Here is a 25,758-nt window from a genome sequence, read left to right on the forward strand (position 1 = left end):
ACTCACTCTCCGCAGGAGAAACGTGGAGCCACAGCGCGGAGGGGAATGGACGCCGGGCACGGCGAGCCACGGCGCGCTCCGACTCGCACTGAGCTCGGCGTGGGCTCTGCCGGACGCCCAGCGGCCCGGGCGGTGGCACGGTGGGGCTGTCCACCTGACGTTACACTCCTGCTCTGGGCTGTCCTGCAAAATGCCGGGCTCACAGGAGGGCTTGCTGCGTGGGAAACGGGGCGAGGGCGGCGGGTGCGCCGCAGCTACGCAGTACCGGCAACGGCCCGCAGAGCGGATTTCGCGGAGAGGCGCTTTTCCCTAGAATCTCTCCCCGTCTCACCTGGAGCAAACGCTTTCCACCTGCGAAGGAAAACCCCACATTAGCGACTGGGGCTGAGCATTACGGGGAGCAGATCGGGACAGGTGCGCTTTGTAACGAGGCGGTGCCACAGAATAACCAGGTTCTGCTGGCCGAGCGCACCGTCCCTCGGGTGCTCACCCCCAGGTTCCGGGCGCACCTGGCGGCAGCCTGTCCCAAACCTTTCCACCTGAGCCGGACCACGGGTCACCGCCCTCATTGTGTGAGGACCTGAACCGAAATCTGGGCGGGGCGGGCCGCGCTACCCGCCATCGGAGGATGGACGCGGTTCCGAGAAGCCAGGGCTGCCAGTGCTTCCCGTAGCTCAGCGGGAAGAGCGCCTCTGTCCCCTGGAGTGGGGCGCGAGGACAAAGGTCTAGCAGCCTCTGGGGGCTTGCCCTGCCCGCCACAGCCTGGGACAGCAGAGTAGCCGGGGGCACGAGCCACTAGGATGTACGGTCTTCCCCTGGTACCGGGCAAGGGCACGGCCACCTTTTCCAACCCCGCCATTAGTGCGCGCAGTCACCAGGTCCTGGGAAACTTTTCAGTGTCCCGGGCCCCAGCCCCGGGCCGCTGCCGCCCCCGCCGACGTGCGGCGCCCTCCCGCCACGCTCGGCTCCGCCCAGGCCCCGCCTTCGGCCCGCCCGGGCGCCGGAGGGCAGGGGGCACGGAATTTCCCAGCGCGGGGCTCGGCTCGCCGCTATCGGGCAGTCTCGCTCTGTTTACGGAGAGAAAGGGGAAATGGAAAAGGCGGGGAGGCGGCGGCCGGCCTCCGCTGCGCCGCCCCTGGGCCGGCTCAGACGCCGTGAGTCAGGGGCCGACAGGGGCGGTCTGGGCGCGCTGGCGGCCCGGGGCTCACTTGTCCGCTCGGCTCCGGACGACGCGCCACGCTCTGGGGCCTGTCGCCCTGGCTCTCTCTCCTGCCGCCGCCGGACCCCGGTGGCCCTGCGTGCCCCGCTCCCGAGGACCGGCCCGCAGCCGCGCTCCGAGTCGTCGGGGGGCCGCGGCGGGAGCGCTTGGCCTGCGGGGCGGCGTGCAGGCCGCAGGTAACCCAGCATCTGGGGGCTTGGGGTGTCTTTCGGATCGTGCGCCACACGGGTGCCCTGGGGGTTCTCACCCAGAACCGGAGGGTGCCCCGGCAGAGGGGAGAACTCCGCGGCGAGGGGCGGTGGGGGCGTGCCCGGATCCCGCGCTGCGCCTGTCTCGCGCGCGGGGAGCTGGCTGCAGCAGGCACAGCTGGAAAGCACCTTGCGCAAGGGTCTCGCGGAGTGCAGACTCCTCCCTCTTCCTCCTCCTTCCCGGATCCCCGGCGCCCGGGCTGCGTCGGTCCGGGCAGCGCGCGGGGAGGCAGGGACCCGCTGTCGCCGCGCCCCCCGCCGCTGACGCCGCCGGACGGTGCTTCCTCCCTGCCGGGACCGGTGAGTGCGGCTTGGAGGCTGGAGGACGCGCGCAAGCGATAGGTGCTTTTACAATTCACAAGCCTTTAAGGGTCCCTGGCTTTGAGGGCCAGGGGGAAGGGAGTGGGGATGTGGGTTGACGGAGCAGGGAGCCCTTTGAATGGTGGAAAGTTAATTTCATGTTTATACTCGGACTCCGTTCCGTGACTGAAGGGCGGTCGTAACAGAACACGAGTAGTGGGCGCTTGGTCTCGGAGAGAGTGCCAGGAGAGGAGAGGCCGGCTCGCAGAGGCTGCTTTCCAGTGGTGACGGGACGTCGGGACTCCAAATGTTTCTAACCTGGGGGAGAGTGGAGATTAGAAAGAAACACAGTGCGCCCAGGAATCGTCCCTGCAGTTCCCAGGGGAAGGCCGCCAGCTGTCTTTAAGTGACACGTCGCAATGCTTGTCTGTTTCACTTTTGGGAGGACATATTTTGGTCCGGCATAAAAAGGCTGCTGTTGATAAAACAGGGAAAGAAACGCTAATGTAGTGGCTTTTCACACCTGAGTAGTATGTGCCAGGTGAAGTGGAATCCAATGCCAGCTGTTGCTCCCAGCTCTCTAGGGTGCTCCGAGGTTTCTGTGGTCACATCGCGGAAGACAGCTCTTAGGCACTTGGTCTTGAAGGAAAATTGCATAGTTGAGGCATCTGGAGTTTTGGAGCAGAGTGGCAGTTCTTCTGTGTGGCTGCAATGTGTATCATACTTGGGCTTTCTGAGAACAAAAATATATTAGAGTTGTACCCTGAGGGGCAGTGTACTATTTTGGCAGAAAAATCTTTTAAATGGGAAGTAACCCGAGGTATAATCATCCCTTGTTAGGCAGAAGCTGGTGCCTGTAACACTGGCCACTGTCACACACTTGCCAGGAAACAATGAAATTTTGTTTGTGTAGATGGGAGTAGCCAAGAGTATTAAGTTGATGTTTAGGAATAGGATTTCCTTGTGATTTTATTACTGATTTCTGAAATAATTTGAAGTAAACAATTTTGATTGTATTTGCACATCTTTTCATTTCTAAAATCAGTGTAATTTTCTATTCTGTTAGGAAGTAAGAATTTTATGAGGCTATTAATTGTGAATTGTGTTGGGGGAAATGATCTTATGAAAGTCTTTGTTGCAAAACTAGAATACCTTCACAAGCCACACTTTTCTAGGTGGGTACTGACCATGAATAAGGCAGAAACCATTAGCATGTTGTCTGCTTCATTAAGGCCGGAAAGTGCTGAGGTTTTGTGCAGGAGCAGGTAGCAGACTGGTCGGCAAGGGTCTGGGCAGAAGAGATCTGTGAGACAGGAGCCCTGCGTTGCTAAGGAATGAGTGCAGGTCCCCAAATATCAGTGTCAAACACTCTTCCACCTCTCCTGTCACCCTTTCCCACCTCCCCCTTTCTTTCCAACTTGCAGTTTAGGGATGAGCGTGTGTGTGTGTGTGTGTGTGTGTGTGTGTGTGTGTGTGTGTGTGTGTGTGTGTGTAGCTCAGGTTTTACATAGACATGCCTGAGACTTTCTGCAGAATTCAAAAACTGAAACTTATCTTTTTTCCTCAGGATCAGCTGTGTGAATTTGAACTGTGTGAACTATTTTGCTCTCTTTCTTGAGTCATGTTAGTACTGGGACCTTTATTTTCCATGAAGTCATCATTTGATAAGTAACTTGGATCTTTTCAGCCACTGGGGCCCCAAATTAGGCTCTTTTTGTTTTAACTTCTGTTTTCCCAGTAAATTCTGCAAGGAGAAACTGCAACTAAACTCAGTGAAACTCAAGTCAAATGTTCCTCCATGAACCTAAAAAGTTCCTTCTCTATCTCAACATACTCCAAGAACCTGAATCAAAATCTCCTTCAAAGCTATGTGAGATCTCTGAGAGGGAGCTGCCACCCCCACTCTAGATCTAACTGTGGTGATAACAGTCATCAAAGCATTTCATAGGTTTCTGCCTTTTTTCCCTTTGCATCTTGTTTTAGATACAATCTTTAAAAGCTTGCTGTGTAGAAGGGGGTGGGAAATAGGTAGCCACATCCCATTTGCAGATAAGAAAGGAGACTAAAGAAGAATATGCAAAACTAGGAATCTGACTCAGTACTTCTCTGTCTCATGCACGTAAACCAGCTGCAAATGACACAGCTTACTCCTCTGTGGCTCAGACACTCTGCCAAGCACCGTATGCACTTGAACTCATTTAGTCCTCAAAACCACCTGCCTTTCAGAGATGGAAGAAATTGAGGTGTAGAAAGGTTCAGTTACTTGCTCAGTGTTATGCAGCCAGTAAATGAGGGGCCTGAGATTTGGCCCCAAGCAGTCTGAGACTAGAGGAATGTTGCACTTGCACAATGTAGACTATTTTGCTCAGGCATAATTTGTATATCAGCATATGACCTTGGAGCAAGGTAGCTATGGCACGAAATTGTGTGGTTCTTTTGTCAAGTGAAATTTACTCTGAGGCAGATGGCTGGGTCATGCATGCAGGTGGCCCTGCGGTGGGACATTTCCTGGAGCTTTGAGGTGAAGCTCCAAGTTGATCAGAGGTATGTAGCTTTAGCACTGGGTGTCATGTGTGTTAAAGACTTGTGATTTTAAGAACCCAAGTTATCTTTTTAGAGAGAGGCTGTGCTTTCAGGAGCACAATGGTTTGAGCAGATAAATGTGTTTCACAATTCTCCTAGATTGCTTATATTCGTTTATCTTTTCTGCTTTGGAATGGAGTTGTTTGTTCTAAAGTCTTGAGTGACAGTGGTTACACTTTTGACTCTGGCATTATTTTGTTTTTGTCATCTACAGATCCCCAAGTGTGGCAGCTGACTGGCACATAAGAACTGAAGTGCAAGTTTTGCTAATATAGTCAGTTGGTGGTAGCCACATATTGCTTATGGTGGCTTTGGCTCTCCTGGTCTCTTTCTACTACCCACATCCTCTAGAGGGTCATTTGCCTAGATATCAAAGCAATTATCTGGACCCTCAATGTATTTTCTTTGAACCCTTAAAGAATTCTGGTCTCAGGAGGGGACAGCTGAATCGTATTTTAAATCATACTTGTCACTGGCAGAACTAGGAGTTAAGGCTCCCTGGCTCCCTCCCAGTGAGCTGTTTATCTCATCTGCATCAAAATTATTCCTGAAACTTGACCTACCACCATCAAATTGGCTTAGGTTGAAATCCATTTTACATGCTTTCTGGCTTTCAGGGCCTGAATTTTATTTGCCAGGTTAGCTCCTGAATTTATAAAGTAGTTGTTTTTCTTCTTCAAAGTTACTGGAGGAAAAAATAAATAAATAAATAAAAGCTATAGTGCTTCTTGCAGAGAACAGGCGAGTTGTGCAAGGTTGAAAGCTGTTAAGAGCCAGCAGCCTGAGCTCTTCACAGATTCCTGAGCTGTTCTTTCTGGTGTTTATGTTGAGTGAAAGTTTGTTTTCAGAGGCTGTAGCTGGTGCCGCTGACTCTGATTTAGAGCAAGCCCTCTGAGTCTCAGGTTTCGCCTCTGCAAAGTGAGCTGCAAGAAAGGTTATCTCAGTCCCTTTCAACTCGGCACTGTCAACTTGAATTCACACACACAGTTGGCAGGCCCTCATTTTCTGCCCAAAGGCATAGAGAAGCCTGGTCCAAATCCTTGTGCCTCAGTTTCCTGTTGGTCTTGAATACAAGTACGAACATCCTAAACCATTTGTGTTTTCTTTTGTAGACTCTGCAGAAAGTGCAACAGTGATGGAGTACATGAGCACTGGAAGTGACAATAAAGAAGAAATTGATTTATTAATTAAACATTTAAACATGTCCGAGGTGATAGACATTATGGAAAATCTTTATGTAAATGAAGAGCCTGCGGTGTACGAACCTAGTCTGATGACCATGTGTCAAGACAGCAATCAAAACGAGGAGCACACTGAGTCTCTGCTGCTTAGTGGCCAAGAGGTGCCTTGGTTGTCATCGGTCAGATATGGAACTGTGGAGGATCTGCTTGCTTTTGCAAACCACATATCCAACACTGCAAAGCGTTTTTATGGACACCGACCACAAGAATCTGGAATTTTATTAAATATGGTATGTTTTCTTCTGCTCAGTTGAGTGCTTGTGTGCACAGCTTTACTAACTCAGCTTCGTTTAATGCAGAGTGGCACTTGAACTTAGTAGCACTTACCTTAGACTGGCTGCCAGGTATGATTATTTTTAAAAATGTAATTATGGGTAAGAATCACCTCCATGTTAAAGATGCAAAAAAAGATCTTCATTAAGAGTTCCATTTAAAGAGTCTTGGCCATATTTTAGCAGTAATAAACAGGTAATGAAGAGAAATATATCTCATTTTAATAATTCACTTAAAATCTCATTCATCAGTTGTGCAGAAGAGAAAGACTTAAGGAGAATACTTCTGAAAGGGGAATAAACACTTTGTCTTTAATTAATATTCTTGAAGGCTGAATTATTTGCTCCTTGTTGCATCTTGAAATGTCTCACTGGCTACAATATGTTTACTTGAAATGTATACTGACTACTATAAGTTCTTGCAGAAATGTAGTTTGTATGCAGTAAATAGCTATCCACAGATTCACTGTCTTTAATTGGCAAAGTATGAATGACAAATGATACATTTGCTTAGTTATCCAAAGTATGCAAATAATTCAAGATGATGTGGCAACACTTTGTTGCCACAATAATAGATCAGGTGATGTGTTTAGGTGTGCCTGGGATTCTGTCAGGCTTTTAGTATGTCAGAGGTGAATGTAGATGCTGGCTAAAGATAATCTAATTTTTTTAAAAAAAGAACAATTTGCAAAGGAGTAGGTGGTAACTTGCCAAACATATTTATGGATGAAAGTGACTCCCTTTTCTTTGGTGTATCTGAATGGCAAAATGGCTAATGTTGAGTAAATGTCAGTGTTAAACGAGTGAAGAGTCTGGACAAAGTACTTGATTATTTTGTTTTGTTTCTGCATATCACACTCATTTAATTAAAAACAGCATAGTAATTTAGGTCAGCTATGTAGTGAATTGTTTTGTTAGAAGCCAGTTGTGTTCAACTACAGCTCTGTATGGAACAAGATTACCTTTTGCATTATTGTGTGACTTGCTTTGGTCTGGATATATCACGCTGTATTTAACAGTTGGCTAAGAAGTTTACCTTCAGAATATTACTTTTTTTAATAAATGGGAAGTAGTAATTTGAATTAGGAGCAATACTTGGTTTTTTTTAGCTAAAGGATGGCTGGAGAACTCTGGATCAAAGTAATGTATATGTCTATAATGAGAGACAAAATTATGTATTTCTCATTTTTTCAATATTTGTTACAGAGTATCTTAAATGAAAAATTGCAGAATAAACAAATGATTGTTTCTTATTAATATGCAGAGATTTAAGCATATTTGGCCATTCCCCTAGCCCATCAAACTGATAAGAGATGGGCTATACAGTAATACTGGGAAAGTACAGAAAGAAATTTAGGAAAATTATAAGGAATGGAAAGAAAGAGCCTCTTGAAGTTTTTAAGAAGTGGGACCAGAAAAGCTAATGTGGAAAGGGAGAGGAACTAAGACATTCATGATAAGGAAGAGAAGATTTTATCAGCAAAGGGTGAGAATAAATGTTGTCATTACCTGCCAGGAGCCTACAAGTGCATAATTAAGGAGAAAATTTAAGAATAGGATATATCATAAAGGCAGGGATCTTAAAAACTTAAAAAATCTTTTTATTTAAAAAATGATCAAGAATATAAAATATAAAACAAGAAGACTAAAAAACACTGGAATAAGAAGAGGTCCTTAAAATGTACAGGAATACAGACCTGGCTTCACTAAGGGGATAGACCCAGTGGTCGATGGCTCTAAAGTGCCAGGTTATGTAGCTCAGATCTGTGGCTGACTGTCCTGTCACTGACATTGAAGATCAGATACATCCCCTGACTGCTAGTAACCCATCAGAGCTCTGTGCTTCATGAATAGTGGCCTGGGAATGTCACCTTTGGTCACAGCCAACCTGACAGGACAGTGAAGGAAGCGGGGCTTGCTTTTAACTCCCTTTTATCCCCAGCGGTGCTCTTGGAACCACCTGTTTCAGGACCTTTCTCTTCCTGCCATCCTCTCCCCACTATCCTATCCACACTTGACTCTTCTGGGCTGAATTTGCTGCTCTCTGTCTCTTGGCTTTGGAAATAACAGCTAGTTATCCCACACAGATTGGTTCCGAGGTAAAATCCATCTCATACGATGTCATCTGTCTACACAAGAAGGGAAAGCGTTCGTTGGGTGTCACCCACTCATTTGCTAGGACGAGTACAGAGGAACAGGTGCTTTTCCAGGAGCTACAGACAGTGCTGAGCAGTCTGTGCCCCTGGGCATGTCCGGCTCAGCGCATGCAGGGCAGGTGAGAAAGCCATTAGGACGCAGTGCGCTGCCCTCACTCTGGGAACTCTCGGCCACCCGTGTAGGTCGAGGGAGGGAGAACATCAGCACGGGCTTCCAAGAAGCATTGCTGCCTAAGCCACGGTCTGAAACATGGAGCTGGAGTCAGCCAGATGAAGTGGGGAATGTTCCAGATGAAGGGAACGGCATGAGCAGGGGCCTGAAGGCACGGTGTGTTCAGGCAGCCAACAACCACAATGCCAAAGAGTTAGATGGGATGGAGAACCAGGAATTACAAAAACATTCCAAAGCATAGGGACGGTGGGTGGTAATTTGGAAGAAACTTCAGAAGACAAACCTAGGCATGGCTTTGTGTGGGAGTGCTACAAGTAATTCACAATCTATGCTGACTCACGGCCTGAGCTGGGGCTGAATAATCTAGAATGGGTCCCCAACACTCCTGGCTTACGGAGAGCTGAAGGGCCCTGAAGGGTTTGCTCACAGCTGTGGGTGTGAGATGCTGCAGGTGTTCCTCAGGGTTAGTCGGGGAGTCATGGCTTCGCCACCTTCTGCTTTTAAGGTTGAAAAAACCTTCAAGATTCTTGAGTCCAGCCCTCTGTCTGATACTCAAATCACCCCATTTGTCTTGTCCAATAATTGATGGAAAATTTTGGACTGTGCTTGAAAATCTGGGATCAGGAGCTCATCCCATCCTGGGGCACTGAGTTTCATATGGAGTTTCATTTGCTCAGTTCTGACTGTAAGAAAGTTCTTCCTTATATGGAACTGAAAATCCATCTCTGCCTCCTTAGTCCGAGTCCTAGTTTTTGGCCATAAATAAGGTGCATCTGATGCATAGTGGTGAAGCCTACACATCTTTGAATGAATTAAACCACCCAGTTCTGAAATGGAGTGGCTGTGTGACCTGGGCCTAATTATTTCGCTCTATGCCTCAGTTTACCCATCAGTAAAATGGGTAACATCATAGCACTTATTCCATAGGGTTGTTTGGGGGAACAAATAATAATTACACTTGCAGTGTGTGACCTTCTTGCACACAGCAGGTGTTTAATGAATGTGAACCATTGTGGTAGTTGTTGTATACAATTGTTATTTCCTGTCCTAGCGACAGTCCTTCCAATATGTTAAAAATTATATGTTCCCCTGATCGTCTCACTTCTTTTGTGAGCATTTGTGTTGTAGTGTTATCTTTTCTCATCACCTGGCTGGTGCCCTCCGAACTCAAGCCTGCATCAGTGCCGTGTTACAGCCCCCAGACTTTGAACACAGGATGCATCTGTTGGGGCCAGCGGAGTAGGACCTGGTTAGCCTGGCCTTTGTTCTAGATAGCATGCCTGTGCTAGTGGGACCCAAGATCACACCTGTTTCCTAGCAGCCATATCACACACGGGTCACTTATGGAATTTATTCTTACTCAAATACCTATGAATGTTTCTTAACTGCTGCTCTGGGGCCCAGTTTAGTATAGATGACAGAAATCTGGATGAGGAAATAGGGAGTTTGTTTATAACGTTTGCATTTAAAGATGGCTTTGATACGTTGAAGAATTGGCAGAGATAAACAACATAGAGCTCCCTAAAATTGTTGGTAGGGCCCTTAGAAAGAAGAAAAAAAGGCATCTCAAATGCCAGTAGAGACAGTCTGAGGCTAGAGGAAGAACCAAGACTCGGCAGCACTGCAAGCCGGCAGGACCGGCAGCTGGAAGTTCAGGTCCCACCCGCACGGGAGCCATGGGAAATCGGCGGGCTTTCAGAGGGGGTCCCCAGAACACACAGGTTGAGGAAACTTCCAGTATTTCATGTAAAGAAGAGAAGGCGAAGGTATGCTCAGTACATATGTAAATATATAAATAACTGGGTTATTTTAGTAACCAGGCTTTTAATAACTGGGTTTTCGTCACACCTCAGCTTTAATTATAGCCTTACGGAAGAAAAAGACTCTTACCCAAAGACTAGGAGCTGCGGCTTTGGGGTCAGACAGACCTGAGTTCAAATCCTAGCTCTGACACCAACTGGCAAGTTCCTCAACCCCTTGAGGCCGGTGTCTCCTGTGTGAAGCGAGATGAGAAGGCGCGGCCTGGCTCGAGGCGGCCGGGCGGGTGTGTGGAAGCGCCGGGCGCTGCTGCTGGCCGCCGCCGCCAGACAGAGCGCGGACTCGGGGTGAGGTTGGGCTGTGGCAGACTTAGGCTGGATGACACCTTCACGGAGGGGACGTGAACGCTGAGATGGTGACGCGGGTGTGCTGAAGCTGGGTCTATAAATATTTCATCACAAGAAGGGGCAGGAAACACGGTGACTGAGTGCGTGAGCAGGGTTCTGCCTAACGTGAAAAGGGACCACACTCGCCACGTTTCCAGCATGCTGCAAAAAAGGCCTCTGGCAACTAGAGGTGACACACTTCTTGAAAGGAGGTCACATTCCAAACACAGCAAACTGTGGTTTGTGTTTGCCCGCATTCTCTCCAGGGGCTCACACGGCAGAAGCACTCAGTGAATATTTAGTTTTTAACTAAGTCACTAATGTGACTTCACATTTCTAGGCATCAAAGTTATTCTCCGCTTCATTCCCTGACTAATGGTGGACACATCTGTTGGTGAGATGTGTGGCTAAAGTTAGCAGTGGTGCGCTGGATGAATGGCTCTTACGGTCACTGCAGCTATTCCGGGCAGCAGCCCGAGCGCGGAGTCCCATGCATCTGCACGTGGGAGGCCATTCCTTTCCCATGTGGTGGACTTGGGAATTTGTCTCACATTCCCCTGCAGCTTCTCTGTACTTGAAGGAACTCAAGGTCTCCTTCGTCCAGGCTGAAGTGCAGTGGCATCGTAATAGCTCACTGCAGCCGTGCACTCCTGTGCTCAAGCAAACCTCCCACCTCGGCCTCCTGAGTAGCTAGTAGGACTATAGGCATGCACCACCATGCCAGACTAATTTTTAAATTTTTTTTTTTTTTTTTTTTTTTTGTAGAGACAAGTCTCACTGTATTGTCCAGGCTGGTCTTAAACTCCTGGCCTCAAGCCATCTTCCCACCTCAGCCTCCTAAAGTGCTGGGATTACAGGTGTGAGCCACCAAGGCTGGCCCTTGGACAGATTTATAATTCCTGAATTCATAGTCTGAAGCTGTGGTATTACTGCTTATATTTAGGAAAAACTGGTATTCCTGAGACTTTATGCCTTGAAAGAACACTTTAGACATTCTGTAGGCACATATTCCAAATTATGTTTTCTGTGGACTACCATATTAATTTGTTTTAAATTTAATTATAATCATTTTTCTTCTTAATTCTTTTCCTCTTTTAAAATGGAGATATGCTTTATATAGAGTAAAATATACAGATCTTAAATGTCCAATTCGATGAGTTTTGACAGACGCACACATCCATGTAACCCACGTTGCTATCAGGATATGCCTGTTTTAACTTGAGTTCACTGGTGTTTGCAACCGCTAGTTCTAAGTGTCTACTTGCCAGTGAGCTCTCGGTGGTGAGGGTCACCTGTCTCACGTCCGTGGCGGCTTCCTCTGCCAGACACAGTGCCTAGCGCCTGTTGTGTACACAGTGGATATTAAATGAGTAAGTAGATGAGAAACAATTCTGCCTTACTTTATTTACATAGCATTGTCAACTCATAGCTCTGGCGTAACACATTGTTTTCCAAAATCGTTCACGATCGTCAGTTAATTTCCATGCTCGCTCTGCATGCATCGTGTGTGAGTAACAGCTATGCGGACCAACAGGTTCACACATCTCAATAGAAACACATCAACCTACAGGCACGGCTCCTATTTATGCAATCTTTATTTTCAGCCTTTGGTCGCTGTAGTCATGCTCCCTTAGATAAATCATTTTTTAAGTTCTGTTTGATAATGAATTACTCATGAGTAGATGAAAATATGACCAGGTCTGACCAGGGACGTGTGTCTGTTACATGCTTTCTCTGACTTGCCCAAGCTCTAAATATAGTCTCTATACAGTGTTACGATGACTCAGTGACATTAATTTCAAGCACTGTGTATAAAAGTCTTTGAAAATAACCAGTTTCCAAATGGGAAGGTGAGGGTCTTAGAAAAAGCCAACTTTACTGAAATTCTCACCCTCCTGCCTTTTTTATTTTGTCGTAGGTCATCACTCCCCAAAATGGACGCTACCAAATAGACTCTGATGTTCTCCTGGTCCCGTGGAAACTGACTTACAGGAATATTGGCTCCGATTTCATTCCTCGAGGGGCCTTTGGAAAAGTGTACTTAGCACAAGATATAAAGACAAAGAAAAGGATGGCGTGTAAACTGGTATGTGTTTTCTAACCAGATGACCCGCACTGCGTGTTCGGCATTCTGACTTGTGGGTTCATCTGAATTACCAAAGGTTCTCACCCTTTGACTGGATCTCATCTAAGGGTGCTTTTCCCCAAAGCATTTGTTTCTCTGGATTTGTTTGCTACCTGGGGTCATTCAGCCCCTAAATCTCTGCTTAGGAGCGTAGTTGATTTTAATCTAGATGATTAAAAGGAAAGTGCTTACTTAGCACTGACTTACTGTTTAGGAGGGCTGTCCTGCAGTGTAAGAGCGAATCTGTGTGCTGCTCCTTCCATCCCACTCACTGGGGAGGGGCCAGGCAGAGAAGCAGAAACTGAATAGGAGAAAGTCTTCTCAGGACTACAGATTTAAAGAGCTGAATTTAAATACACCAATTATTGAAAAGACCCCATCCTGTCTTATTAAACAGTAACTGCTAAAGTGCTGCCACTTTGGAAAACTGTATCTACCTAAGCTGAGCATTCACACACCCTGTGACCCAACAGCTCTGCTCCTGCAGGTGCGTCAACGGGGCATGTCCGAGTGGTCACCAAAAAGTGAAAGCTATTAATATGTACTAGCATGTTCACATCAGCACGGTTTGTAACTTGCAGCCTCCCGGATGCTAGAATACGGTGTAGTTACACAGTGGAATACTGGACAGCAAAGAGAATACATGATTTATAGCTATAATAGTGAATTTTATAATGAATATTATAACCATTATGTTAAGTCAGAACAGCCAGACATACACAAAAAACCTACTATATAAGATTTCATTATATAAAGGACAGAAACAGGCAGAACAAACCCATGCTACTGGATATGAGGACAGTGGATTCCCTTGGGGAACAGTAACTAAGAGGTGGTTTCTCGGGTGCTAGTAGAGTTCTGATTTTTGATTTAGATGGAGGTTACATTTGTATGTTCAGTTGATGATTCGTTGAGTTTGACATCATTATTACACTTTTATGTATGTCTATTTTGCTTTAAATTTTTTAAAAGTGTAACAAATGAAAATACACTCACTTTCGATTTAACAAAAAACAATTGCTGAATATTATATCTCAGTCTCTCATATCATAACTAAAAGACCAACACTATGTTGGCTTCATTTATTCCTTTGTAAAGATTTGCTAGAGTTCTGTTATTATAAAGAAAAAAACAAGAAGAGTTATAGTAAGCCATTTGAAGCCTGCATTTAGAGGATATGTGTTCAAATGGTTTTTAAAAATCTGGAGGCATTTTGCAAAGATTTACAACCAGTGTCCTGTTTTTCAGTTGGTTCCTTGTAGACCTTATATTTAACTTGTAAGTTGCACTTTTTCTTAAAAAGGAAAAACATATAGATGATCAAAACCCCAACATATTCAAAAGGATAAGATCCCCTTCCTTGAGGCAACTACTGTGTGTGGGTTCTTCTGTACTCTTCACAGAAATTTCCATGCGAATGTGTGTGTTCAGTTTAAAAACTTTTTACAAATGAGAATATAAAATATGTGCTTCTGCATTTTGTGTTTTTCACCTAACACTATATTTTGGAGATATTTCCAAGTCTATCTGCAATGAAAGTGCTACTTCTTTTTTTATTAATAACTATCTGATTTTCCATGGAAAGAATGGCTCACTGGTGCTTATTTTACATGCATTGCTGGAGTATGAACTGTGGGACCAAAGACTTCATTTTATCTCACAACAAGTTGAAATGTTGAAAATACAGCCTAAAATCTAGGTGCCTTGGAAATTTTGTGTCTAAGATAGGAAATTCTCTCTCTTTTGATTCATTCATGATTTTATAACTTTGGTTGCATTTCTATACTCTAAATTAAAATAATACTTCACTACTGCTTTTTGTTTTCCTGTTTTGAATTTTTACCTACAGCTGCTATGATGTAAAGGCAGATCTGAGGTGACCATTACTGTCACTGGCGATCCAGTGTCATGCAGGTCGCGTTTATTTGCCTTCTGGTTTGTACATTGGCCTATATGACGTATTTCTAAGATTGCTTAGAATCTTGCTCATATTTCTGTGTTCCAGATCCCAGTAGATCAGTTCAAGCCATCCGACGTGGAAATCCAGGCTTGCTTCCGGCACGAAAACATCGCTGAGTTGTACGGCGCAGTCCTGTGGGGCGAAACCGTCCACCTCTTCATGGAGGCAGGAGAGGGAGGGTCTGTTCTGGAGAAACTGGAGAGCTGCGGGCCAATGAGGGAATTTGAAATTATTTGGGTGACAAAGCATGTTCTTAAGGGACTTGATTTTCTACACTCAAAGAAAGTGATTCACCATGATATTAAACGTGAGTATCTCTGGATGTTGGCCTTTTGGGCTTAGAGGGACTAGTCAGAAGGCAGTGGCTTCTCTTGGCCATCTGAAGACCCCCAGTGGCAGGGAGGATAGGGGCCGGGTCCAGCTCCCTCTCTGGAGCGCCCTGAGGCGTGTCATTACACAGCGGTAGTGACCCCTTCCTAGGAGTCAGATGTGGTGGAGAGATAGGCAAGAGAGACCCACTATGGCCCTTAATAGCAAGGGCTAACTTGGGACTAGTGCAACTTCACTGGGGAAGAAAAAATGGGTGTTTTATTTTAAAAATGGGTGTTTTATTTTAAAAATGGGTGTTTTAGCAAAGTGGCTTGATTATAGTATGCGTATATCTCGGAATTTGAAACTCGAGCCCTTTGACTGTCGTTAGTGGACGTGATCATTTACACCCACATTGGCGGAATCCTTGACTGATCTGAAATTTATTTTCATCCAAACTCTCACCAAAAACCATCCTCCTCTTTTGAATAGAATACACCCCACTCACTAGGGAAAGCATTTTAGTCTTTTCAGATTTGGGATTCATTATTGTTTTAGATAATGTTTTCATTTTATGTATGAGTATATAGAAAATTTTGTTCTAAAATGTTCTTCTCGTTATAGCTAGCAACATCGTTTTCATGTCCACAAAAGCTGTGTTGGTGGATTTTGGCCTAAGTGTTCAAATGACTGAAGATATCTATTTTCCTAAGGACCTCCGAGGAACAGAGGTAATTATAGTCACATAAAAATGGTTACTATTAAGAGTAAAAAGAAAAAAATATTCTAGAATTACCATGGGAAAGAAGGACAAAGAACTGAAAGAAAATCATTGCATTAAATCATTATTATTAATGGAACAAATTTAATGAGCACTTGCTCTGTGCCAAGTACTTAAGTTTAGCATGTTATTATTTTTTTCTGTTACTTATATAATATTTATAATATCTATTTTTATATAATATAAAGCATTTGTAAGTAATGTAATATCAAAATATATTTATTTTTCAGCTTTAAAAGCAATTATGGAATTATAGTTAACTTTATATTAAGTTCAGCACTTTATTAGTTCACTTTTGGATAGTGAAATAATAACATTTTTCATTCCTGAATAGTATTTGGATTAAGTTATTTTTAGCAAATTGCTTTTTATGGAGTGCAAAACTGGTTTTGATGTTTATAATTATAAACTATCTTCTATTTGACCTGCATTTGCAGTCTGTATAGTCCTCAGTAGCTGAAGCTTGATTTGTGAAGTCACCAGTGAAATCTTCCACAAGCTTGCCTAGCTCCTCCTACTTAAAGAATGCCTATATTTTTTAATCCTAACAACACTGTTATTGGTAAATATTATTATAGGCAATAAAATATTATTATTATTATTAATATTATTATTATTATTCCCATTTTACAATAAAGGAAATATAAGCTTGAAGAAATTAAAAGAAAGTGCCTAAAGTTACTGAGCTAGTGACAGACTCTAGACCCAAACCCAGTTCTTTCTTAGTCTAACTGCAATGTAACTTTTTAATAGAACTAATATATTATGCAACTATCTTACTGATATAACTAATCTCTCTGAGTGTTGGCTCAATCACTGTCTTAATTGTCATGGTCATTAACATTTATTGAGGACTGACCACATAGGCCTATCTTTAATCCCAGGGATCCTATAATAAACCTTAAGTCATGTGCATAAAAAATCTAATTTGAAGATAGAAAATAGCTATAATATTTATCTCATCTGCAATGCAAACAAACAAAATAAAACAAGGAAGCCTTTACTGAATCTAAATGAGATGCTCTGAAATACATGCATGAGCGTCCAAAACGTATATTTACCGTAGCGTTCACGGTCCTAGGCTGACTGATCGGTTGATTTAGCAAGCATCTGTCGAGCACCTGCTGTGTGGCAGCCTGCTGCAAGCACCAGGGAGATGCATGGGACAGAGCCTCGGTGGTACTCCAGCGCTCCCCACTCTTTTGCAGGAGGACCTACTCTAAATTTACCTGAATTATTGAAAGAATGACAGTTTGGTTCACAGCAGGTTGTGATGGGCACAGATTCTAGACTTGAACCCAATTTTTTGTAATTCTAAGCCTAAGGTCTAACTGCAATGTACTTTTTTAATAAAACCAATATATTATTAGTTGGGGTTAGATGCAACGGGGAAGATAAATGGTGCGAAAGCTGCCTCTCCGGCCCCTTTGCACTACTTGGGGGAGCCCCACTGCCTGTGCCCTCCTCTTCGCTGGGAGTGCCCACGGGGAACAGAGCGGGAGTCTCAGGACCCGCCTTCACTTGGAGATGGCCGAGTCAGTCTTGGTGCTCAGCCAGACGGCAGCCCTTAGTCTAGCAAGCGTATGTGTTGCACTGAACTGACTGCAAAAGAATTGTCTTCCTTTCAAATCAAGATTCTGTAAGCCTTTTCTTAACTCTCTCAAAGCAAAGGCTCTCTTAGGTGGCAGCAGAAGCCCCTGCTCTTGCTGGTATTGCTGGAGTTATTCCCGGACAGCACTTGAGAAAGGTCTCTTCATAGTCGTCTTTGAACAGAATAATATTCATAAGAAAAAAATGTAAGCTTTTTTTTTTTTCTAAGAATGCCTAGTTCCAAGATTTAAGAATACTTCAACAAAGCAGAAAATCTAATAAGACTCAATGCTTACATTGTGTTTTCTTTGGAAAACGTTTCTTCATGTTTGGCATTAGTCAGGAATTCAGATATGTGACATCCCACCCTTTTTCCTGGAGCCAGTTTGAGAAACACAGTATTTACGGTATTAAAAATGGAAAATACCTTTCTCTTCCCGGCAGTGTGGTAAAACTGAACATTTGGCAATGCTGGAGAAAGACGTGGCTTTTTCTGGGATCCTCTAGCAGAATGCTTGGATAGTGAAATAATAACATTTTTCATTCCTGAATAGTATTTGGATTAAGTTATTTTTAGCAAATTGCTTTTTATGGAGTGCAAAACTGGTTTTGATGTTTATAATTATAAACTATCTTCTATTTGACCTGCATTTGCAGTCTGTATAGTCCTCAGTAGCTGAAGCTTGATTTGTAAAGTCACCAGTGAAATCTTCCACAAGCTTGCTTAGCTCCTCCTACTTAAAGAGCCAGTAAGATATAATTAGCCAAAATCAACTGTGCAGATCTGCTTGACATTAGACCTTGATCGTGTGGCTCCTGTGTAGTCAAAGATGATTTCTGGCCCCTGCAGTATAGCTCACGCATACACACACTGGTCACCCTGTGTGGTCTCTCTCTCTCTCTCTCTCTCTTTAAGCATTCCTATGCAGAACATTCTAGTGTTAGCCTTTCATACACGTACAGGGTTAATCCGGCATATGTGACTCTTGTTTTTGAGTTACATGGTGCAGAGAAAGGGTAAACAGTGTATGTGAATAATGAATTGGAATTACTTTTAGAGCATGTTCCTTTAAAAAAAGTTCTTATTGTCTTCTGAGTCTGCTTGATTTGACCTTCGTAAGTTAACACAGAACCGTCACATACACGCACAGTCTCTTTCCCTTTCTAATAAGCGTGTTGAGAGGTGAAAGGCTCATTCCCGACATCAAGGAATCCCAACATCAAGGTTCCGCTGCTCAGGTGCCCAGGCCTGAGGGTGCAGGCCTCCCGGAGATCCTCACGTTGGGCCACCAGGGCTGTTTGTGCCTTCTAGTCCGCCAGCCCGAAGAGCGCTTGGACGTCATGCCCTGGTGCCTCTGTCCTGGCTGTCCTGGGTCTCATAGAGCCTGAAGAGACAGGAGTCTGAGCCATAATGCTCTGGGGCACCTGCCTGAGGGTGGCACCTGGCCACTAGGCTGGACAGGAGGCGGCCATCCCCAAGTGCCACCCACGTGGCATGGAACTGTAGAGCCACCTGTGCACAGCTACTGCCGGTCACACCAGCCGAAAGCGCTTTCCTAACCCTTGCTGCACTGAAGGGGGCAGGGAGAGGAAGGAGGTGGATGTCCTCTGTTGACAGTAATACCCACTGCTTTTCTTTCCTTTTGCTTTTAATTTTACTCGATTATGGTGATAGCACTTCACATGAGATCTACACTCTTAACACATTTTCTAGTGTGCACTGTTGTCGGCTGCAGGTACATCATTGTGCATTTAATTTTTCACTTTTTGCTTATGTTTAGTGAGAAAATCTTCAGGATCCACATACTCTGTCTCTGCTGCAGGGAAAGTTTAATATTAGGGAGCTCAGTTTAGCCTGTTTGCTGAGAGAAAGGAAGCCAGCCCGGAAGTGTGTTGTGGGAAGGAGTTGAGCAGGGTTAGGGTGGGGAAACAGGGCAGTTTCCCCAGTTTCTGTAAGCCAGTTCTCTACTTATTCACTTTGAAATATTCTGGGAACACTAACCCTCTCCATGTGCACATGACACAATATATTAATACAAACTGTTTAAAGCTAAATACTGGCAATTAGATTATTAGCTGCCGTGTGACTGCACCGCCAGGAATACAGATCACTGGTCACAGTGTTCGCTATGTTTCACTTTCTTTTCTAAGTTTAGAAACAAACACTTCTTAGGGAAACTATTTATAAAACCAGCCTTACTTATTCAGAATTGACTCATGAAACCAGATAGAACTTATACAGTGTTAATATGCATGAATTTAATGCATATTATGCTATATGCATGCATTTAATAGGTAGTCACTGGACTACATGACAGGTAGAAATAAGAGGTAGTTCATAGAAATTACTCTTTAGCGTCATTTTTACAATATTACATGCTAGTTTTCAAGTTCTTCCCTTGGGGATGGATTGGTGTTAATAGACTGTAGACTTCCGCCCCCTTTTACCACCACAGATAATAGAGGTTTAGCAATATAATGACAAACAAGTGAGGAGATATGTTTGCAGTATCCGTTTAAATGTTAGGAATTGTTGTTTTAATAGAAAAATTAGCTACACCTGATCAGTGCTTTGTAGCCCTTGAGAGCGGAAGTCCCAGGCGAGTTCTGGGCTCCAGGTTGGTTTGCTGCCGTGTCAGCCATGTGCTCAGTCTGTAGAAAAGGTGTTCTTTGTCAGACTGCAGGGGCACCTCCAGCCAACGCTGCTTTGGTTCCCAGAGAACGCCTGCGTTTTTCTCCCTAGCCTCAGGGACACAACAATGACATTCTCTTCTGAAGGGACACAGTGTGCAATAAATATGATTGAGATTTCTGGAACTGGGTTAGGGAAATGGAAACCCAGACCAGTGTGGGGAATCAGGCTGATGTTTCCATCTTTTTCAGATTTACATGAGCCCAGAGGTAATTCTGTGCAGGGGCCACTCAACCAAAGCAGACATCTACAGCCTGGGCGCCACGCTCATCCACATGCAGACAGGCACCCCGCCCTGGGTGAAGCGCTACCCTCGCTCGGCCTACCCCTCCTACCTGTACATAGTAAGTGGCGCAGCCGGGCTGGGGCTGGGGGTTAGTTCCACCAGCTGCGGGCGGGGCAGGGGGTGCCCTTCATCCTGTAACACGGGGGGCCCCAACCTATGGTGAGTTGTACAATTATTTCATTATATATTACCATGTAATGAAAATAGAAATAAAGTACAATAAATGCAATGTACTTGAATCATCCTGAAACCATCCTCCACACCCCTCCGCGCCCCGTCCATGGAAAAATGTCTCCATGAAAACAGTCCCTGGTGCCAAACAGGTTGGGGACGGTTGCTCTGACATGATGGTGAGATGGTCACCCAGGAGAGGCAGCTGCGAGTTCTTACCTGGGGCAAGGAAGCTCCATTCTTACATTCTTACAAGGAAAATATTGCAATTTAATAGTAACTTACTATTAACATCTGCATTGAGCATAAATTATATGCTATTCCTTTATGCATGTAATAATAAAATACCACTCAGTAGCATAAATCTTTCAGCCAAGGAACTTGTATATATTCTTTGAACATTTTTTTTTAAAGAAGATGTTAGATTATTGATCTTCATACCAGCTTGGCTTGCAGTGGAGCATGCAGCTCCCGTTTTATCACTGATGGATTCGGGAGCAGACACTTCAGCATGACTGCCTAGTGACCTTTGGGCCATGGACAGGAAGCTGTCACTGATATGCAGACCTAGCATGTATCTTCTACCACATTAAACCAAAAGATGGGTTTCTCTAAGTGTCCTTAGGAAATTGAAGGGAAGCTTGTTTAAGATTATGAACTGTATTTGCTGCAGGGCAAAGGGGTGGGAAACAAATTAACACTGGTGCTAAGAGAGCTGGTTTATTGACAGATCCACAAGCAGGCGCCTCCACTGGAAGACATCGCAGATGACTGCAGTCCAGGCATGAGAGAGCTGATAGAAGCCGCCCTGGAGAGGAGCCCCAGCCACCGCCCGAGAGCAGCAGACCTACTAAAACACGAAGCCCTGAACCCCCCCAGAGAGGACCAGCCACGTTGTCAGAGTCTGGACTCTGCCCTCTTTGAGCGCAAGAGGCTGCAGAGTAGGAAGGAGCTGGAACTTCCCGAGAACATCGCTGGTAGGGACACCCTGCTGTGCCCATGCCCCTTTCTGTCCCTTCTTTCTCTGTCCCCATCAAACCTCTGATGTATTTCATAGTTTATAAAAGCACTTGGAAAAAAAGGAAATGATTTCTTGAGTACCATACATTGTTTGAGAAATTTTAGCAAGAATAGTAACAAAAGCATTTAAAAAGAAAAAAATATTGGCTAATTTACCATCAAATAATAGCAGATTTTCAGTGCAAATTTAGGGAACACAGTCATTAGAAATTGCCTCTGACTTGCTTTGTTAAAACTTGCTTTATTGCAACATTTGGCTGCAAAAACAAATTGAGCATGACAGTTTTGCTGTTGGTAAAGCATGAGGCTTTGCTTGATTCACTTATGGTAAACCACTCCAGTCCTTGTCTGGAAACATCACTGGCACTGCCCTGCACAGATAAAATACTGAGTTTGAAGTCAACTTGCCTTTCTGTCTTCCTCTGCTTAAAATCTCTTTGCTGGCTGTGAACCTTTCCCATTTAGGAAAGTTGCCTGCATTCCAGGAGCCTTGAACATGCATGGAGAAGGGTTTTCATTTTTTTAAAACTATCTGTGGCATTCTTAATCCATTTAGGTCCAAACTCGGATGTCAAGCCTGGAACACTGGTTTGCATTTTTTTCTGCTGCTTCTCTGGCTTTTCTGTATTTAAAAAGAACCATCTGGGCTCTTGGAAAAAATGTCAGGATTCCTAATTAATTTCTTGTCTTCATGGACTCCTGTTTGAACTCTTGGTCGTGTATGTCACATTACACAGACTTGCCCATAATGTTCAAAGACCAAGCTTTAGAACTTCAACACTGTTTCATTAGGCCCTAAAAGATTTTTTTGCAGGCAGAACAGGTATTTATTATTTGACATATTCCCTCATCCTCATTTTTTATTTTTTCTATGTTTCCCTTTTCAGATGCTTCATGTACCGGAAGCACTGAGGAATCCGAGATGCTGAAGAGACAGCGGTCTCTCTACATAGACCTCGGCGCCCTGGCGGGCTATTTCAACCTGGTTCGGGGGCCCCCAGCGCTGGAGTATGGCTGAACAGCGGTGCGTTTGCTCTAACCCGGCCAGCATTTGTCCCCTGGAAGCTGGTTCTGCTGGCTCTGCCTGGCGGCTCTGTGTAGTGAATTCTGCCATTTGTTAGGGGACGGTGTGGCTCCAATGACACGTGAATGCGGCTCCAGGTGGCCCCTGTGTATTTAATTTGTGAAGCTACTCTGGTGTGGACCAGATCTCGAGGCTCTCATTTCTCAGGTGGTGTGACTGCAAGGGAAGAAGCAGAGTGAGTGCACAGGAGCGTCATTTCTGCTGGCTGATTCCATTCACCGTGCACTGTGCTCAAAATTTTAAAGATACCAACCACAAGGATACTCTGTTAGCCAAAATTACTATTCTTGGTTCTTATTTAAGTATAGGATCTTCATTTAACTCAGAATAGTTGTTTTGTATATATTGGTGTATATTATGTAACTCTTTGAGCCTTTGTTGTTAGATTCTGATGTAAACTGAATTCATTATGTTTTGGGTGAATGGAACAACTTGAATATTGTACCAATATGCTGGACTAGTGTCTTAAAAATGGCTAACTGGTGAATTAGGAGTCATCTGACAGCAGGTCACGAGTGACAGTTTCTGTTATGTTCCTATGGAAACATTTTGTACTGTACATGCTATGCTTAAAACATTCAAAACGTGTTGTTTTTGAATGTGGATAAAACTGTGTAAACCACATAATTTCTGTACATCCCAAAGGATGAGAATGTGACTTTTAAGAAAAATAAAAACTTTGTAAATGATTGTTGTTACTTTTGTAATTCTTATGATTCTATTTTCTTTTAAGCATTTGTATATTAAAATAGCATACTGTGTATGTTTTATATCAAATGCTTTCATGAATCTTTCATATAAATATATATTTAACATTGTAAAATATGTAAGTAGTCTTATTGAAAGTATGTTTTTACATTATGCTAATGAAACCCAACACTTTTGTCCAATGTGATTGGTCAAATCAACTGAATAAATTCAATATTTTGCCTTAATTCTTGTGGAGTGTGATTTCCAAATGGAACTGGGGGTGGGTTAGGGGGCTGGTCTATAGGTCGTGCCACTACGGTAGAAGGCCAGAGTGCCGGGAGTTTGCGAATTGTATGTCCTCTTCTATTGCTGTTGTGTAAAGCCATTGCTGTCAGCTGAGTGGGTTGTGTGCCCCTGGTTCATTGAAGTAGAAGAATAATTGTGAGCCATTGGTGTAGAATAAATGTTCTATTTTGCATCTTGTTTTTATACATTTATACTTCCCTTGAATATTTGCTTGCATGTTCTTTGCCTATCACCATTAATATTTGGCAAGCTGGTACTAACTTGCCATTGTATAAGTAGATTTAAATCCCGTGCACCGAGTCTAGTGAAAGCTGTCGAATGGGAGTGTGATGGGTGATCCATTTAGTGGATAGGATTAAACACTGTTACGTGAGCTACACAGCGTCTCCGGTGATCCTCACGGGATACACATGAAATATGCATTGTGGCCTCTTTTTTTTTTCCAGAGAGGGAACGGAAGCATAATGAGAGTAGGTAACTTTATGCTCAAGTTCACAAAGCAAGCAGAGACAGAGTGGGTATTCGGACCCAGGCCCCTCTGACTCCAAGACCCATGCTCTCCCTCAAGTGGTACGGCTTGGAAGTGAGAGTTCGTCCTAAGTGAGGGACCCTTTCGCTGCAGAGGACTCTGAGTGCTCCCCTGGGCTCAGTGCCCCAGGAGAGGGCGGAGGCGGATTTCCCACGGAGCCGCTGGCCTGTGGGCGCAGGGCAGGTCCCTCGCTCACACGGGCCCTGCGTGGCCTTGCGTCTAACTTCACATCGCCCCAGATCAGGCTCCGCAAAACCTGGGCCTACTCTGGTAAAGATTTACAACTTTTTTTTTTTTTTTTTGAGTCAGAGTCTCTCTCTGTCCCCTTGGGTGGAGTGCAGTGGTGTCATCATAGCTCACTGCAACCTCAAACTCCTGGGCTCAAGTAAGCGATCCTCCTGCCTCGGCCTCCGAGTAGCTGGGACTACAGGCGTGTGCCACGACACCTGGCTAATCTTTTCTATTTTAAGTAGAGACGGGGTCTCACTCTTGGTAACGCTGGTCTCAAACTCCTGAGCTCAAATGATCCTCCCTCCTCGGCCTCCTGGAGTGCTAGGTTTACAGGTGTCAGCCCCTGTGCCTGGCCACAGGTATACGACTTTTGATGATTTTCATGAAAAACTTATATAGTCAATATGAATTGAGTTCCATGTAATACATCCATTTGGAGAAAACTGTTCCTTTTAAATAAAGTGTGATTGTCATGGGGGGACCTGCAGATGTTTGCTGAGAGCTGGTCAGCAGTGGTGGTGGTCACGAGACCACAGAGGAAGTGGTCATGGGAAACCACGAGGGGAAGTCAGGGGCTGAGACCTGCACCGAGGACTTGCAGCGCTGTTCACCTGGGAGGCCAAGCGTTGCAGCCTGGGACGGTCAGCAGAGAAGGAACCAGCTGCAGGGACGCCAGGGCCCAAGTGGGTTTCCAGAATGCGCCACGCGCCCTCCTGAACAGAGCACCCGCACCGTCGGGCTAGCGTGGCTAGGACAGAATCACCAGTCCTGAGAGCAGCTTCCACTCACCTTCACGATGCCTGCTTCAGGTAGCAAGCCTCTGACCGTGTGGGGTGACGGACGCGTGTGGAAGGCAGACAGCCCTTCCCAGCTCCAGCCTTGGAGTCCATCTCGCCTAAGCCCTTGCTAGACAGATGGGTGGCCTGCCTGCTGGAGGTCACAAGGCTGACACTAGCGCCTCATCTTCGAATCCCCACTACTCCCCTGCATTTGCCGTGAGGTTTGCCAAGTAACCAGAAACAGGATGGAGACTGCTGGCCAGGAATCTGCTGGACCTAATGGGAATTTGCCCAGCCGTGGAGAGACGGTTTCCACCTGGGACCAGCCAGTGCATTTCTGTCCCTCCAGCTGTTTCCAGCTGATGTCTGCCGTGTCCCCAAGCACCCTAGTGGGACTTAAAATTGATTCTGTCAGTCTCCTGGGTTTCTCCCAGGTGCAAGTTCACTGTCTACCAGTCACAAGAAATTTGGTCTTTCACTGGAAGCACGTTTCTATAGTGTCACTCAATATGAAAGTCTGTGTTTTTTGGCCGGCCTGGGGGATTCTTTTCATAGGGCTGCAGTGTGGTTGGGAGTAGAGATTGCTTGGGGCCAAGCGCCCTGGGCAGCTGGGAGGGAGCGCGCCCAGCAGGAGTACAGGCCTATCAAGGGACCGCTGAAGACCTGTGGCACCAACTCTGGGCAAGGAGCTGTGCTGGCCCTCCAGGGACAGACGCAAGAGGATGTCCAGCCCTCTTACTTATCCAGTCCCCGCTGAAAGGAAGGACATTGCATTTGGGAATTGTTGGAATTGTTAAAACTTTGTTTTAATTTACATCCCCATCTGTCCCCAAAATGATTTTTGGCCAAGCATTTACTTGGCCGAAAGCA

At 45.0% G+C, this 25,758-nt stretch overlaps 1 protein-coding gene across 3 annotated transcripts; it reads left to right on the forward strand.

Annotated features, from left to right (window-relative positions):
- The first annotated feature begins 865 nt into the window (after positions 1-865).
- MAP3K8 (mitogen-activated protein kinase kinase kinase 8) lies at positions 866-23,288 on the forward strand. 3 transcript variants are annotated; one of them, XM_012789069.3, is made up of 8 exons: positions 866-1,395; positions 5,463-5,821; positions 12,254-12,421; positions 14,466-14,727; positions 15,354-15,460; positions 19,984-20,136; positions 20,980-21,226; positions 22,157-23,288. In XM_012789069.3, exons 2-8 carry the CDS (start codon positions 5,486-5,488, stop codon positions 22,285-22,287), a joined length of 1,404 nt encoding a protein of 467 aa, XP_012644523.1. In that variant the 5' UTR covers positions 866-1,395; positions 5,463-5,485; the 3' UTR covers positions 22,288-23,288. The 3 variants fall into 3 exon arrangements, with proteins under 3 accessions (XP_012644523.1, XP_012644525.1, XP_012644524.1); XM_012789071.3 differs by lacking the exon at positions 866-1,395 and adding an exon at positions 1,559-1,809; XM_012789070.3 differs by lacking the exon at positions 866-1,395 and adding an exon at positions 1,663-1,767.
- The last annotated feature ends 2,470 nt before the right edge of the window (positions 23,289-25,758 follow it).

This window comes from Microcebus murinus, chromosome 25 (assembly GCF_040939455.1).
Source record: "Microcebus murinus isolate Inina chromosome 25, M.murinus_Inina_mat1.0, whole genome shotgun sequence".
Lineage (NCBI taxonomy): Eukaryota > Metazoa > Chordata > Mammalia > Primates > Cheirogaleidae > Microcebus > Microcebus murinus.